Source organism: Solanum pennellii, chromosome 9 (assembly GCF_001406875.1).
Source record: "Solanum pennellii chromosome 9, SPENNV200".
Taxonomy (NCBI): domain Eukaryota; kingdom Viridiplantae; phylum Streptophyta; class Magnoliopsida; order Solanales; family Solanaceae; genus Solanum; species Solanum pennellii.
The window spans coordinates 76,071,077-76,085,811 of record NC_028645.1 but is presented as its reverse complement, the minus strand read 5'-3'; the positions used below and the strand labels follow the sequence as shown (position 1 = coordinate 76,085,811).

Genomic DNA, 14,735 nt, shown 5'->3' with positions numbered 1-14,735 from the left:
TTCTGCATCTACAAGGCAATTAGGCCCAAGCCATTCTAAAAGCCCATTTGGATCGTAGGCTGCATTGAGTCGTACGAGAACGATAGATACGTTTGTTATACGACATCGTAAGGTATGAGACTTGAATTTCGTATTAATATTTCATAGTATATATTCGTTTTATATAATTTTGAACCTTCCAATCATAATAACTAGGTTTTGAAATGTGATTTTTCTTAGATTATATATCATAATTTTATCTTGAAAATTTGGAAACGATCTTAACAAATAAAAAAATTATTTTTCAAGTATATAAATGTCATTTTCTTTAAAATGAAAGTAGGTACCAGTATTCCTTCATTTCAAATTATTCATCCTGACTTTAAGTTGACTTATAGTTTAAGAAAGGTAAAGAGATTTTTTATCACAATTTAAAATTAAAAATATGTAAAATATATTAAAATAATTCTGTATTTGTTGTCTTAAAAATGACTTATGAAAAGTTGAAATGACATACTTAGGTCTTAGAATGAAATTCTGAAAGAAGAACCACAATATTAGAATTATTTCTTTCTTAATTCATTTCCTTTAACATGAGATTACTACTTGTTTACAAAGTTATGAAGAAAAAATATATTTTTTTTAATAATATTTTTGAAAAATAGAAAAACAAATTAAAATGAAAAAACTTGACTTAAATAGAGATATTTCTCACGTGTGCAGTCCACCAATCTTCAATCTTTTTTAATGATAGGTGAATTTCCCTACTGTTAGGCCTTCACTTTTTAGTAGCCAACTCTAGCTGAATTTTTGGTGAAAACTCAAGGCTACAATTTTATTTTATTAAGTACTAGTACTTTTTTTTTTTTACTAAAATGGCCACGAATTTTATTTTTTTTTAATTTTAGCCACAGATTCTAGAAGGAATTTTTTAGAGAAAGGTATATAATTGTCCACAAAAATCAAATTAATCATCTTTATCTACTCCTTTATTTTTCTAACTATTGAAGTTTAAACTAATTACTTTTGCCTACCCATTATAGCTCTTATACATAATTATCTCTTTTTAAAAAAAAAATCTAACTCTTTTTATTTCTAATTAATTCAAAAGAGAAAAGTATAAAAAACAGGTTTAAATTTGGTGCAAATTGTTAGTTTTATTTTGGAATTATTGTCATTCTTAAAAATATTTTTTTATTTGACTAATTAAAGCTAAATACACCCCGATCTTGTGACATTAGTGAAATGCACCCCTAAATTCTCGTCAAATTTAGGGGTGTTTTCAACACTTCTCTATATTTTTATTAAAAACTCCATGCTCCCATCACTATAACAAAAAAAACTTTTAGCGACAATAAATAGACACATAAATAAAGGGAGCTAAAGTCTTCACAGACAGTAGTTAAGTGTCATTAGATCCAATATCATAAAGTCTTTAGAGACATATACAAAGAGTGTTAATTGCCGATAAAAATACATAGTTAGCGGTAATTGTTAATTAATTATCGCTAAAGCTCATTTTTTATATAGTGTACAAGAGTTTGAGACCACTTATTGTGTCGTATTACACATCGAGAATATATCAAAGAAAATCTAAGTTTAGTAAGTTCAGTAGAAAAATTTTAAGACCGTTAAAAATTCCGAAATTAAACTAACAATTTACACAAAATTATTTTTATTTTTTATAGCATATAACAGACAGTAAAATAAAATTCTTAATTATCCTAGAATTGAAGAGAGATTATTACCTTTTCACTAGATGTCCCGTTAAATAGTGTCTTAAACTTTTGACTTTCTTTATAAGCTAAAGTATCACACATCTTTTCATTTTTTTTTTCCCTCTATTCCTTTGTTTGACTCGAAAATAAAATGGTCCATTGAACACTTTATACTTTATAATATATTGTTAATTTCCAACAGCATGAAATCAGTTAAAACAGCATAACAGATTCCTCTCTTTCAACTTGAAAGGACATTCATTGACCCAAATAAAGCAAAAGGAAGGAATTTAGACTTCGTTTGACCATGAATTTTGCTTCAAAATAATTGTTTTTATATCAAATTAGATTAGTATTATTTTAATTTTAAATTTGAAGTTTGAAATTAAAAAAAATTACAAGTTTTTACTCATAAAACTTTAATTTTATTTCCAGTGCTCCAAAAGGACTTTTCTAAGTACTCTCAATACTTTTTTTAAATACAAAATCATATCGTCTAAACACCTATTAAATGTATACATATATTAGTTGCAGGGTTTTAAACATTTTTAGTCAGATCTACTAAAAATATTCACTTGCATAGCTATAACAATTCATACAACTCTCTGAGGTGACCAGTGTCTCAAGTTTAAAACTCTTTTCGCTCGTTTTGTCTTTTGAGCTAATAATTATTATTAGTATATAATATATACGCATCGATTATGTAGTACATAGTTTATACTATCATTATACATTGCATATTAGCTAAAATATTTATAATAATAATAGTAATACTAATTGTAATGAGTTGGATTACTTTATCTGGTCATCTTTCTTTTTCTTGGTCACTGTTACAACTTTTAGAAAAGAACTTTTTTTTATTGAACATGAAATTAGAAATATAATCAACTAAAGAGCCCCCACCCATCGTGTACTTAATTAACTAATAGTATCAACGAATAATTACTTTTCTAAATGCAATTAATGGAGTCTACTACGGTGTTTGAACATAAATTATATATTATAAGTAACTTTATTAAATTTTTAAAACAAACCCTTTTTATCTTGTTTCAATTATTTAACGCCGAAATGAAGTTTGAAAATTGTGTTACGTGCAGCTTGACTAATAAATTGTCTCTATTTTTTTATTTTATAAAGACTTTTGGTCATGGGCTCGAAGTATACCTGAATATGATTGATCTAATTAAATTTAATTAAACTAAACTCATTTCTTGTTCTTTCTGTTTTTGTCTTTGGAAAGTTGGTCTATCACTAGATCCATCACATTCATTAGAATCAAATCAAATATTTTAATTTTATCAATTCTGGATTTTATAACAATAATTTTAAATATTTAATGAACTTTTAATATAAATAAAGTATTAAGTTATTAAAATTTTCGATCGAACTTTATTTTTTTTCTTCAGCATTTAATATAACTTTAATTTCTTTATTCATAGATGTTAATACTATAGTACACATCATTTTCGATAAATTGGAAGAGTTTTTGAACCTTATTTTGTCTACTTACGATAATGTTTTAGAAAAAAAACTTCAGATACTCCAAAATGTTATTAGTAGTAATTAAATGCACAATGTGATGTTTCAACTAAATGATTTTTAAAGAGAATTAGTTTGATTTAAATTGCTATTAGAACGTAATTTGGTGACGATGCAGACAAAATGCAGTTAATTAAGGGGACAAGTTGTCTAAAAATTCGAATACAGGTGCATATAATCATGGGTATTAAAATTATAAAAATATTACTTAATGTTAGGTAAACCAACTTAATTTAACATCAATTAAAGGCAAGAGGGACCCTTTAATTAAGTAGATATACTTTTAATCTCAAACGTGTGACCTTTCAGAATAAATGAATCATGATTTTTTGTACCCTCAATTCATATTATATACTAATATTTTTAGTTTTTATGTTTATTTCAATTCAAATGAAAATTAGTATGACTTTTTCACATAATCAAAAAAGTATCAATGGTCAATTTTTCATACATACACTTATTTAGATACATAGATGAATAAATTTCTTAAGGAGTTTGCTTAAGATAAAATCATCAAATTATATAAATCGAAAAAAAGTAGATTTTGCCCATACGCATTGCAACTTCAAAAATATACTCGCCAAGGCGGACCTATTAGGTAAACAAAAATCAAATCAAAGTAAATAACAATGTCGAATCAGGTCAAAAGAATTATTGCTATACTTGAGCAATTCCGATCAACTTCATATTTTTAACGGATTTAATTGAACTCACCTATTTTGACTTATATCTTAACATACATAAGTTTTGAATTCGTAATTTCAAAGAAATCAGCCCTTAAAACTATTAAATTTTAAATTTCTAAAATTTTGTCACTAAGGTTTTATGCAAAAGAATTGGAAACAATTAAAAAAATGAGTTCCTCATATATTTGCACAATCATGGCAAGATAATACAAGTAGTGTCATCTCGTTGTTAACGTAGTCAATTTTTCATTAGTTCGTTTTTGCCATACTTAATCAAAGAACTCGACTTGTTAAGAAACCAAATTTCATAATAAATATACATCCAAAAGTATTCAATATTTGATATATTATATTATATATATATAGAGAGAAAAGTATTCAATATTTGATATATTATATTTTATATATTATAGAGAGAGAAGTGTCTAATATAAACATAATAATACTCAAATATTTAATTAGAGTATATCATAATTTAAATATCTAAGGAAAAAAATTATTGTCAAATAATGTATTCAGTCAGTCCAACTTTATTACTCCATCAATGTACCTTAGAGGGTCTATTCTTCAGTTTGCATGTATTGTCACGTTAAGAATCTCGGAGCGGTTTGATACATGAGATAAATATAATAATTTTAAGATAAAATTTATAACTAATTTTGTTCTATATTTGATTTGTAATATTTAATTTTAAAATTGTTCTGTTCTATAGATATATAGTGGTGGATTATTAAATATTTTTTATAAAATATTTTTCTTTTTCTCACTCCGCATACTGAATGATATTGAGCGTAATAATTTTATCAAACGACATGCAAACAAAATTAATTTATTTATGGGACAGAGGATAATATATCCCCGAATTATAGTAAATGATATGCATATATTATTCGTCATATTTTTGGGACATTGATGTATCTGTCTCCAAATATTAGAGCATCTACACCCTTCACTCTAGCAAAAGACTAAACAGGAACGTGACGTGGTGCAATCTTATCTGTCGAGTCGACAAATAAGATTATGATACGTGCATATCTATTTGTATAAAAAAAAAATATATATATATATATATATATGCTTTAATTTTTAGACAATATAAATATCAATGTCTTAAAATTATAATAAAAATATCTGAATGCTATTTATAATAATTCGAGGTATATTTATTATACGTGTAACATAGATCACACATTCTGAATTTAATTATTTCTGGCAAAGGAATTAGCAGGAAGGTAGACTTTTAGCTTGTTTAATTTATTAAATTGTTGATCTCTTTGTAGAAACGAATGAAATTCAAGTCTTCTTATCCTTTGTCGATGTAAATAAAGAGCAGTGAGTATAAAATTTATTAAATTAAATAAGGATATCATAATCAGTACAGCTCAAATTCCTAGACCTCTTCCAAAAATGTCAAAAGGGATAATTATCTTCTTTCATTAGTCAAAGACCACCTCGTATAAATCATATTTTATAATTTCTCATATTTAATTATTTGTTCACTTTTTTCATTATTAATTGTCGCTAATTATTTATCTATTCTGATAAATCAAAAAATGAAAATTTATTTTACCTATTACATTCTTAATTAATTATTTTGAAAAAAATAGAATTTTTTTTAATTCATTCATTTCATAATTAATATAAAGAGTAAAATCATAAACTCACAATGTCAATTATTTTCTTAATAGGAATGTCAATTCAAAAGTAGACAAGTAATTAGGTTCATTGGGATTACAGATTTATAATGACCATGTTTTTAAAAGAGTAATTTTATAAGAAAAAATCGTTTGATATATCCTTTAACTTTACGCAATATCCCTATTGTGATACAAATGATAATTCTGATATACACTTTTCACCTAACGAAAATAAAAAATTAATTTAAAAAGATACATATAGCAAACTTCAAATGTATAGTTGATCAAGCAGATTATAATAGTAATTAGGAGCTAAGTTGGAGTGAATCTAAATAAAGTTTTCATAAGTTTAACTAATCTATTGTATATACATATAAAAACAAAATAAATTCTATATACATATAAATAAATAAATAATATAATAAGCTCATATTCATTCTATGAAATAAAAATAAGAACAAAGAAAATAAAAGTTCAATTTTTGAAATAATATAATTATATATCTCCTTGGACAAAAAAAAAAGGCCTCCTTTGTAGGCTCTTGATTAACATAATATGGATCAAAAGTTTCTTCTCTCTCATAGTCTATGTACACATGATTTAAGATTAAACAAAAGAAATTAAACTACTAATTATTATTAATTAGTTTTTCATCATCCTAAGAGCCAATGCTTGAAGTTCACCCAACTCAGTTTGCGAAGGCCTCTTTCTACTATTACTATTACTACTGCTATTACTATTACTAGTGTAAGCCGCTTGATGATAAAACACTTGATCTAGTCGGCTTTGAATCTCTGGCATATTATTATTATTATTATTTATTCCATCGCTATAATGATCAATCGATTCAAGTGAACTTTGTGGTGATGAATTTGAATTCATAGTATGTGTTGGATTATTATTATTGTTATTACTAGGTTGGAAAGATGATGTCATATTGTTGTTGGACCATTGATGAGGATAAAAATTTTCTGAATTTCTTGAATTGTTGAGTAAACTTTGTGCCAGCTGAGTCTTCACTTGCATAAGTTGAGCTTGAAGATATGCTACCTAACAAATTTAACAAAATTCAAATCAATATACGTACCAAGAAAAAAAGAAATTGACATTGAGGGTGTGTAATATATGTTAGCTAGGTACTAAGGAAAATACTTCATGAAAAAAAACAAGAAATTCCCATAGTACTATATATTCTCCTACAAATTGTAAAGTAATTAACACCCGATAAATATGAAAAGAAGAAAAATTATCTCAACAATTCTCTTGAATTTTAAAAAATTTACTAAATTTTAAACTAGAGAGAGCATTTGACAATTTCACGGAAATAAAACATGCATAAACATACAAGTTAATTTATGTACTATTAATATCCAATAAAACACCATGATTATATATGAATAACTAAATTTATTAACTAGAAGTATATTTTGTTAAAAAATAACAAAAGTCCCACATCGGTGGTTAATGAAATGGGTGAACTCCTTATAAGTCTTGTGCAATCCTCCTCTTTTGAGCTAATTTTTGGGGTGTGAGTTAGACATAAAATCTAATTTCACATGGTATCAGAGCAGGGCACATCTAGCTCGATGTTGGGAACCCCAAAATTAAAATTGTTCACGCACCAGGTGCTAAGCTTTAAGCGTGAGGTGGGATGTTAAAGAATGACAAAAGTCCTGCATCGGTGGACAATTCTAATCCTTTTGAGCCAAACTTTTGGGATCTGACACCTAATTTCACATATTTTAACATGAAAATTTTGCATGTATAACTCTAACCAGCAACAAAAATCGAGTATGAAAGTTACCTGTTGTTGTAAGGAGTAAATATGTGCAACACAACCATAGACAGGATCTTTGATCCTAGCTTGAGCTTCATAAGCAATAGTAAAAACAGCCTCACATCGATCGGGGACAGGAACGTGTAACAACAATTTCGAAACGTTACTAGCCCCAAACACCTTATGTATGGCTGCAAATCTAGCAGGACCTTGTTCTGAACAAAAATAGGGAGCAAAAATACAATCAACAGCACACTTGCGGCGCAAAAATTTACATGCGCCGCAAGGTGATGAACCTGTCCCAGTACTAGACATAATATTATTAGATGAAGATGAAGATGAAGATGAATATAAAGCACACGAACAGACTAGGAAATGGTGCAAATGTGAATTAAGGTGGGGCTAATAATGGACTTTGTAGGGAGTTTTTATAAGGAGTGTCAAATGAAAGGGGGCAATATAAGGTATGTGTGTAGGGTTATTAGGGGACATTTTGTTATGGCTTTTGCAATATTATAAGAGATTTTTGAAATTTATGATCTTACATATTTCAGATAGAAATTATTGAGTTTTTATAATTTTATTATAAGCAATGTAGATTGTTTTAAAAAAGATAAACTATAATGTAATAAGTTACAACATTGGATGTAAATCACAAATTATATTACTTTAAAGTTTATGTGACAATATATATTTAATTTGTTTTCTTTAAATGTTAAACATCTATCATTATTGTTGAGCAAAGTGGAAGAGAAGGAGCAGTACTAAGAAAAAGTTTAAAATTTTATACCAAAAGTAAAAAGATACCGTTGAAAACATTAGTTTATTTGTCAAGTCATATGTTTTATTTTTGGGAGTTAATATCTCAAAAAATTATTTAACTTTAAAAATTTATCTAATAAAGTTATCAAATTTTATTTTATATCAATAAATCATTAACTTATGTCTTTGTATCAATAAAATCATTTAACTTTAATAATTTGTTTAGTTAAGTCATCGAACTATGCTTTATATAAATAAATCATTCAATTTATGCATTTGTATTCATCAAAACACTCAATTAATTTTATTTAAAAAGTTGACATGGCAAAATAAATATATAAATATTTAAGAATAAATTTAATTAGTGGAATAAATATTAGTATAATCTTTTTATGCACTTTAAATTGGTATGAGGATGAACGTCAAATTTTTTTTATATAATTTAATGGCCTCAACAGATTAATATTTGTAGAGTTGCAGTTATTAAGCCAACGTATATATATATTTTTTATACGATAAAAATCATGCACTTCCCAATTATTTGTCATGACAATTGTTTACGGAATTTTTCTCTCTTGCCTTTTTTTGGGGGGGATAAAGCTCATCATATTACATTTTAATTTATAATAATATCCTAATATAATTATTAAGTTTATTCATAAAAAAAATTCGATGCTTTTTTTAAAAAACTTTTTTATGGAGTTCATATTTACATGGCATAAAAATAATTTATTTATTTATGTTAATGTTTTTAATGATAAATTGAGTTGAGTGATTTTATTGATATAAATATTTAAGTTGAGTGATTTTTTTGATATTAAATAAAATTTAATAACTTTACTAAATAATTTCTTTAAAGTTGAGTGAACTTTTAAGATATTGACTCTATTTTGGGGGAATTGCTTTCTCTTTTTATGTATAGTGGTGGAGTCCAAAAAAAATTAATAAGGAAATTATTCAAAAAAAAATGTAGAAATACCACATCTTTTATTTTAGAGGGTGATTTTGTATGGAGATCAAATTAGTTTGGGATTATAATTTTTAAATTAATTTATTCTATCTGAGATATGGTATAAGATAATTCTAAAAATATGACGGAAATAATCCATTAAATATGTTTTTTTAATTTGGTCTCAATTCATATTTATGTCCTTTAATTTTGATAGCGCATAATTGTAGACACTTAAACTCGTACAAAGTTGAACAAATAGACTCATACATCCTATGTGATATCGTACTTGGCAATTTGTGTCTTACATGGTGTTTTAAGCGTGTTATGTCATGTAAAATTCATGTATCTACTTGTTTAATTTTATACAAATTTATGTTTATATGTCCAAAATAGAAAGACATACATATAAATTAGGTCAGATTAAAAAGTATATTTATGTATTGCGTCCATATGACATCTCATAATCAAGTTTGGTACTCAATTTATACCATGTTTGGTTTATATATACCATTAACCAAACATGGCACTAAACTTTTATATCAAATTAAATCCAATAATACCTAACCTTATTCTACGTACCAAACGACTAAATAAATCTTTTTATATATATTTTATAGCTTGAGTGTGTATATATTATTGATTTGTTAAGTTTCTTATTTGCATTATTATATTAGTTCCAATTGATGTAGAAAAGCCCAAATTTTTTTTTTATTTTAGTGTTTGTTTACCAGCTTTAATTTTGCTAGTTGTGGTGACAAAGAAGAGGGCCCACTATAATTTGTCATGTAGTTAAATGTTAATATTGAACGTTACGTTTTAATTATTTAAAAGTAGATTAAAATAATTTTTCCATCTTTCTAATTTTTTAAATAATTTCCCGCCGAACGCCGCATCTGGGAACTGCTGCTTCTAAATAATTTGTTTGCTTTCTCATATAAAAAAATAAAATTAGTTTTTTCTTTGATTTTATCTAATGACACGTGGTGGTGATGCTTTTGTATTTTGACTTTCAAACTGGGCTTTATTTCATTTTCGTTGTTTTTTCGAAATTTATTTTTCTGACGAATTATTATATTAAAAAATTCTTTAGTTGAATATATACGTGACAAACAATTTGAGGTAATTTGATGGGAGATGTGTGGAACATGAAAAAAAATAATCATAAAAATGATTTCACATGGCATAATGAGCTCATGGTAATTTAGAGCCCCCCCCCCTTTTTTTAGAATCAAATAATGAGATATTTAAAACGATGTTTAATTTAATTGTTTGATTAAGTTATAATTTAAATTTTAAAAATTAACATAATTTGGTTTGATTTTAATCTTTTACTAAAATAATTTCGAAAATAATCAAATCAAATCAAGAAATTATATATATGTAATTTTTCATATGTTATTCATTAAATTAAATATAAATATTTTGTTAAATTTTAATTAACGTCTTTTTCACTTTAGGGAAAATAACACTTAATTAGGTTTCAATTAAATGAAATGTCATGTTTTGCTTTATTTGATTTTAAGAAATAACCTCATTAATTAGGTCCAAGATCACTTTTTCTCCCAACGGAATATCAACCTCTTGGTATTATACATTCATTAAAGACCTTTGGAATTTGAAGTTTTGTGATTTATGAATTCCCAAATGCCCATTAAATCTGTGCAAACATAAATATGACCTAGGATTAACTAAAAAGTTAATTGAGGGTGTGTAGGAAATTGTGGAAAATATATTTTTAGAAATAAGTGATTTTGTTATTAAAGTGATCTGGTATTTGGTGAGTAAGAAGAAAATATTATCATGAGATTCACTCCTATGCCTTCTTTGTTTTCACTTTTGATTGTCGCACCCCTATTAAATTTATCAAATATATATTAATTTTGAAAAATTTAATATATACCTGTTAGATATTTTTGAATGGATCGAACAACACAGCTATAATATTCAAATGGATACATTGTGGAAAAAAGGCCTCAAAATGTGTTTCTTAAAGCCCTCAGATTAAGAAATATCTCTGATTATCATTCTCCTAACCCAATTGCTAAATCAATTTGTTTCTTTTAAAACAAAAGATAAAACTAAAATGTTTGCACCAGCCGGGAATCGAACCCGGGTCTGTACCGTGGCAGGGTACTATTCTACCACTAGACCACTGGTGCTTCTTGTTTTTAATTTGTTTTTAACATACAATATTAGTGTGCATATAGAAAATTGGGAAAATTGTATATTATACGAACTATTAATTTAAATTAAATGCTATAACCATAGTTTGATTTAATCGTACCTAATAGCAAACTGTTGCTATATCAGGTCTCTTGCGATGAATCTCACTCGCCTCTTTCGCTTTTATACAAACGCAAATGAATAAAATGTGCGTTTTTGTTTTTATAAAGTGAGAAAAAATTGTATATATACATGTATTTACATTCTCCTCTCTTCCCTCTCCCAGATCTCGCTCGCCTCTGTTATTTTATACAAACACAAATGTATACATTGTGTTTGTGTGTATATAAATCGAAAGAAATTTGTATATACAAATACAAATGCATATATTTTCATCATATAAACTTGTGATTATAATATAATCTTCCATTGCCCAATTTTCTTTTGTCTTTCTCTCTTTATACAAACACATATTATACAATTGATCTTTGTATATGTATACCAAAACATATTATACAATTGATCTTTTGTATATGTATATCAAAACATATTATACAATTGATCTTTTGTATATGTACAACGAAATTATACAACTGTTTTCTTTTGTATACGTATAGCGAAATATATATATTTATGTTTATTATGAAATACAATTATGCAAACTATAACTGTAATATACAAATATAATTTTTATGTTTAAAGAAAATTCTTGTAGCTCTATGATATATGACACACAACTAAGCCGACCCCTTGAGTTCTTGTTCTTCTATAGTTTAGGGTACTTTTATTTCAATTTCTTTAGTTGGTCATAGGTATGTTTGGGGCGTTATCCTAGTCAAACAGTTTATTCATTATATATTAGAGGGAGTTTAGTATATTCATAAATGTGAAGTTAACAAAACTTTCTATTTTATTGGATATTAGACTTCTTCTTTAAATGAAAGCGTACAAATAAAATTTCTTTCTTTCTAAAAAAACTTTGCTTATGATATAAAATATTTGTCTCAACTCAAACAAATTAAAACATGAAGTTTCGATTTCGTCTAGACCTAGGATAAGTCTCTTTACTTTAATTTATTGAAAGGATACATAGGTTGCTAGTGTTTTTCCTTTGAAAATTGACTTCAACAATTATTTATTAAAAATAAATAAATTATTATTTATTGTTTTAATATATAATTTTTTTTAGTCAATGTTAACAATAAAGTACCTTGGAATTACAAGAGCACTATTTTGGAACTATATAATTGTCACCCCAAGTAATAACCTGTGTATTAATTCCTCTAGAGTGACTTAAGCCATGATCTATAGGATATACAATTAACCACATATTTTGTGATTATACTAGTAAGACAGTTGCCAAATTCCACTAGTTTCCATACAATATAATTGTCCATAACATCATGTCCCATATTTTCCCCATATTATTGTTCAAATATCCAGTTCAAGACTAACTTGGTAGAGTGAGAACAAGAATATACATATTTTGATAAATTATCTTAGTATATGCAATTTTCTCAAAGTTTCTTCACATAAATGAGACCCAACATTGATTTAGGGACTACTAAGTTTAAAGGATTTTCTATGCTACAAGGTCAAAGAATTTCTACAGACACAACTTCATAAAAGTGATTTATATTCTTAAAAATTGGTTGGTACCAACACCGATTAATAGTTATTATATATCGGTGTTTATACACTTGCTACGAGATGTAATCGTGTCGTCCAGAAATCGAATACATACGAGATTTCATATAGGATGCCTCTACCCTTAATCAATGAAATGGATAAGAGCCATTAACAAGACCTACTCAATACAAATTCAAATCCATCGAAACTTCAAAGCATTTACCAAGAATCATAAAAGAAAAATAATAATAATTAAAAAAAAAAAGAAGTTACCTACTACAACAGATAAGTATGTGCGAGTATAATTTCATTACACTAATATTATATATTCTTTAACAAAATTTAATAGGATAATAACTTACTTATTATAAGTGATCAACGTAGACTGTTTAATTAAAGACTTATCCTGATCTCTTTTCTCCTTTCTTTACAGAAGCAGACTAGAAAACACATTAAAAGTAGCAATCAAAGGAATTGAATGATTTGAATCTTGTTCTCATACTAGAATGTACCAAACTACCTTAAATCTTGTGGTGTTAAATGTGTTGAGATGTTACAATTAAAGAGTTGTCAAATAAGGAAAAACACGTTATTTTTTAATCGATTAAAAAAAACTAAAGACAATAAATTGAAACAGAATTAATACATCTTTTGTAGCAAAAACAATAAAATAAATAATAATAACAAGAAAAGAACGGGAGAATGGAGTATGTCTAGGCTAAGCATTTCCAAGATACAAAGATCTTATACCATCTATATGCATAAGCAAATTTTAATTAGTTGAATGCAAAATGTAGCATTCTTCAATGTGAGAACACTACCATGGGTTGTCATGCATTGGTCGAGTTGCTTCACTCTTATAAGATGTCTCGGGTTCGAATTTTGGGTACGTAGAAACTCCCATAGGGAGCATCACTCCAAATGGACCATGTAGACTGTGATTCAGATTTAATCGAAGTTTCAATACATACTTCAAAATCGACTAGAAAATAAATAAATAAAAAGTGAGAACCCAAGAAGCTAGATAGCTAAACATAAAATTGAATTCTTATTTATTAGTAATACATAGTAAAAAATAGGGAACTGACAAATAATACGGTACTACCTAATCACACAAAAACCCTAATATATAGTTTGGGCTAATTTTCAGATAAACAAGCATATACTTTTAGTACAATATATATACTACTTACCAATATCTGCACCATTAATGATGAAGGTACTTACTAATTAGTACAATTAATTAAGGATCATGGCCTAATCGAAGCTCCAAATCCAAATCATCTTCTGATATCCCCTTATTCTTTTCCATATTTTCACCAAATTGAAATATACGCCAATCATCTCCTAACAAATTAAGACACTGCGGCCTATTATCTTCGGATCCACAATCAGGCCCGTTCATCACAAACGGGCCTATAGTAGTCGTAGGTGTATGGCCCGGAAAACATGTCAGGTAAGGCCCGTTGGTTTGACTTGATCTGCTTATTCTGATTCTATCTTTTCTATGAATATTCATGTGTCCGCCTAAAGCTTGAGCCGTATTGAATCCTCTTTTGCAAAAAACACACTCATAAAATCGACCTATACCGTTTTCTTGATGTTTTTGTTGAAGGTCAACTTCTTGATGAGTTGACGAGTTCTTCATAATATTGGAGTTTTCCTTAATTTGTTTGGTTAATTTGATTTGATCTGATTGATTGTTATATAATCATGAAATTAATGAGTAATTAACGTATAATGGAAGATGAGTCAATTTATAAGCTTTCTATTTTGAAAAATGTGGGGGCAGGGTTTGGATAATTTATGTAGCTCTATTTGTTATTACAGGCCGGCTGTTTATATGTATCTTAATTAAAAGAATAATAATCTTTTAATTTTAGTCTATTTAAC

At 26.8% G+C, this 14,735-nt stretch overlaps 1 protein-coding gene and 1 non-coding gene across 2 annotated transcripts; both read right to left on the bottom strand.

The window, feature by feature from the left end:
* Positions 1-6,073: 6,073 nt before the first annotated feature.
* On the bottom strand, positions 6,074-7,699 carry LOC107030830 (LOB domain-containing protein 16-like). Its single transcript, XM_015232067.2, has 2 exons — positions 7,364-7,699; positions 6,074-6,609 (listed from the first exon to the last, which is right to left on the bottom strand). The coding sequence occupies exons 1-2, from the start codon at positions 7,649-7,651 to the stop codon at positions 6,202-6,204; spliced, it is 696 nt and encodes a 231-aa protein (XP_015087553.1). The 5' UTR covers positions 7,652-7,699; the 3' UTR covers positions 6,074-6,201.
* Positions 7,700-11,138: 3,439 nt separating this feature from the next.
* On the bottom strand, positions 11,139-11,209 carry TRNAG-GCC. Its single transcript has one exon. It is a non-coding gene; the product is annotated as a tRNA-Gly (tRNA).
* Between the last annotated feature and the right edge of the window lie 3,526 nt (positions 11,210-14,735).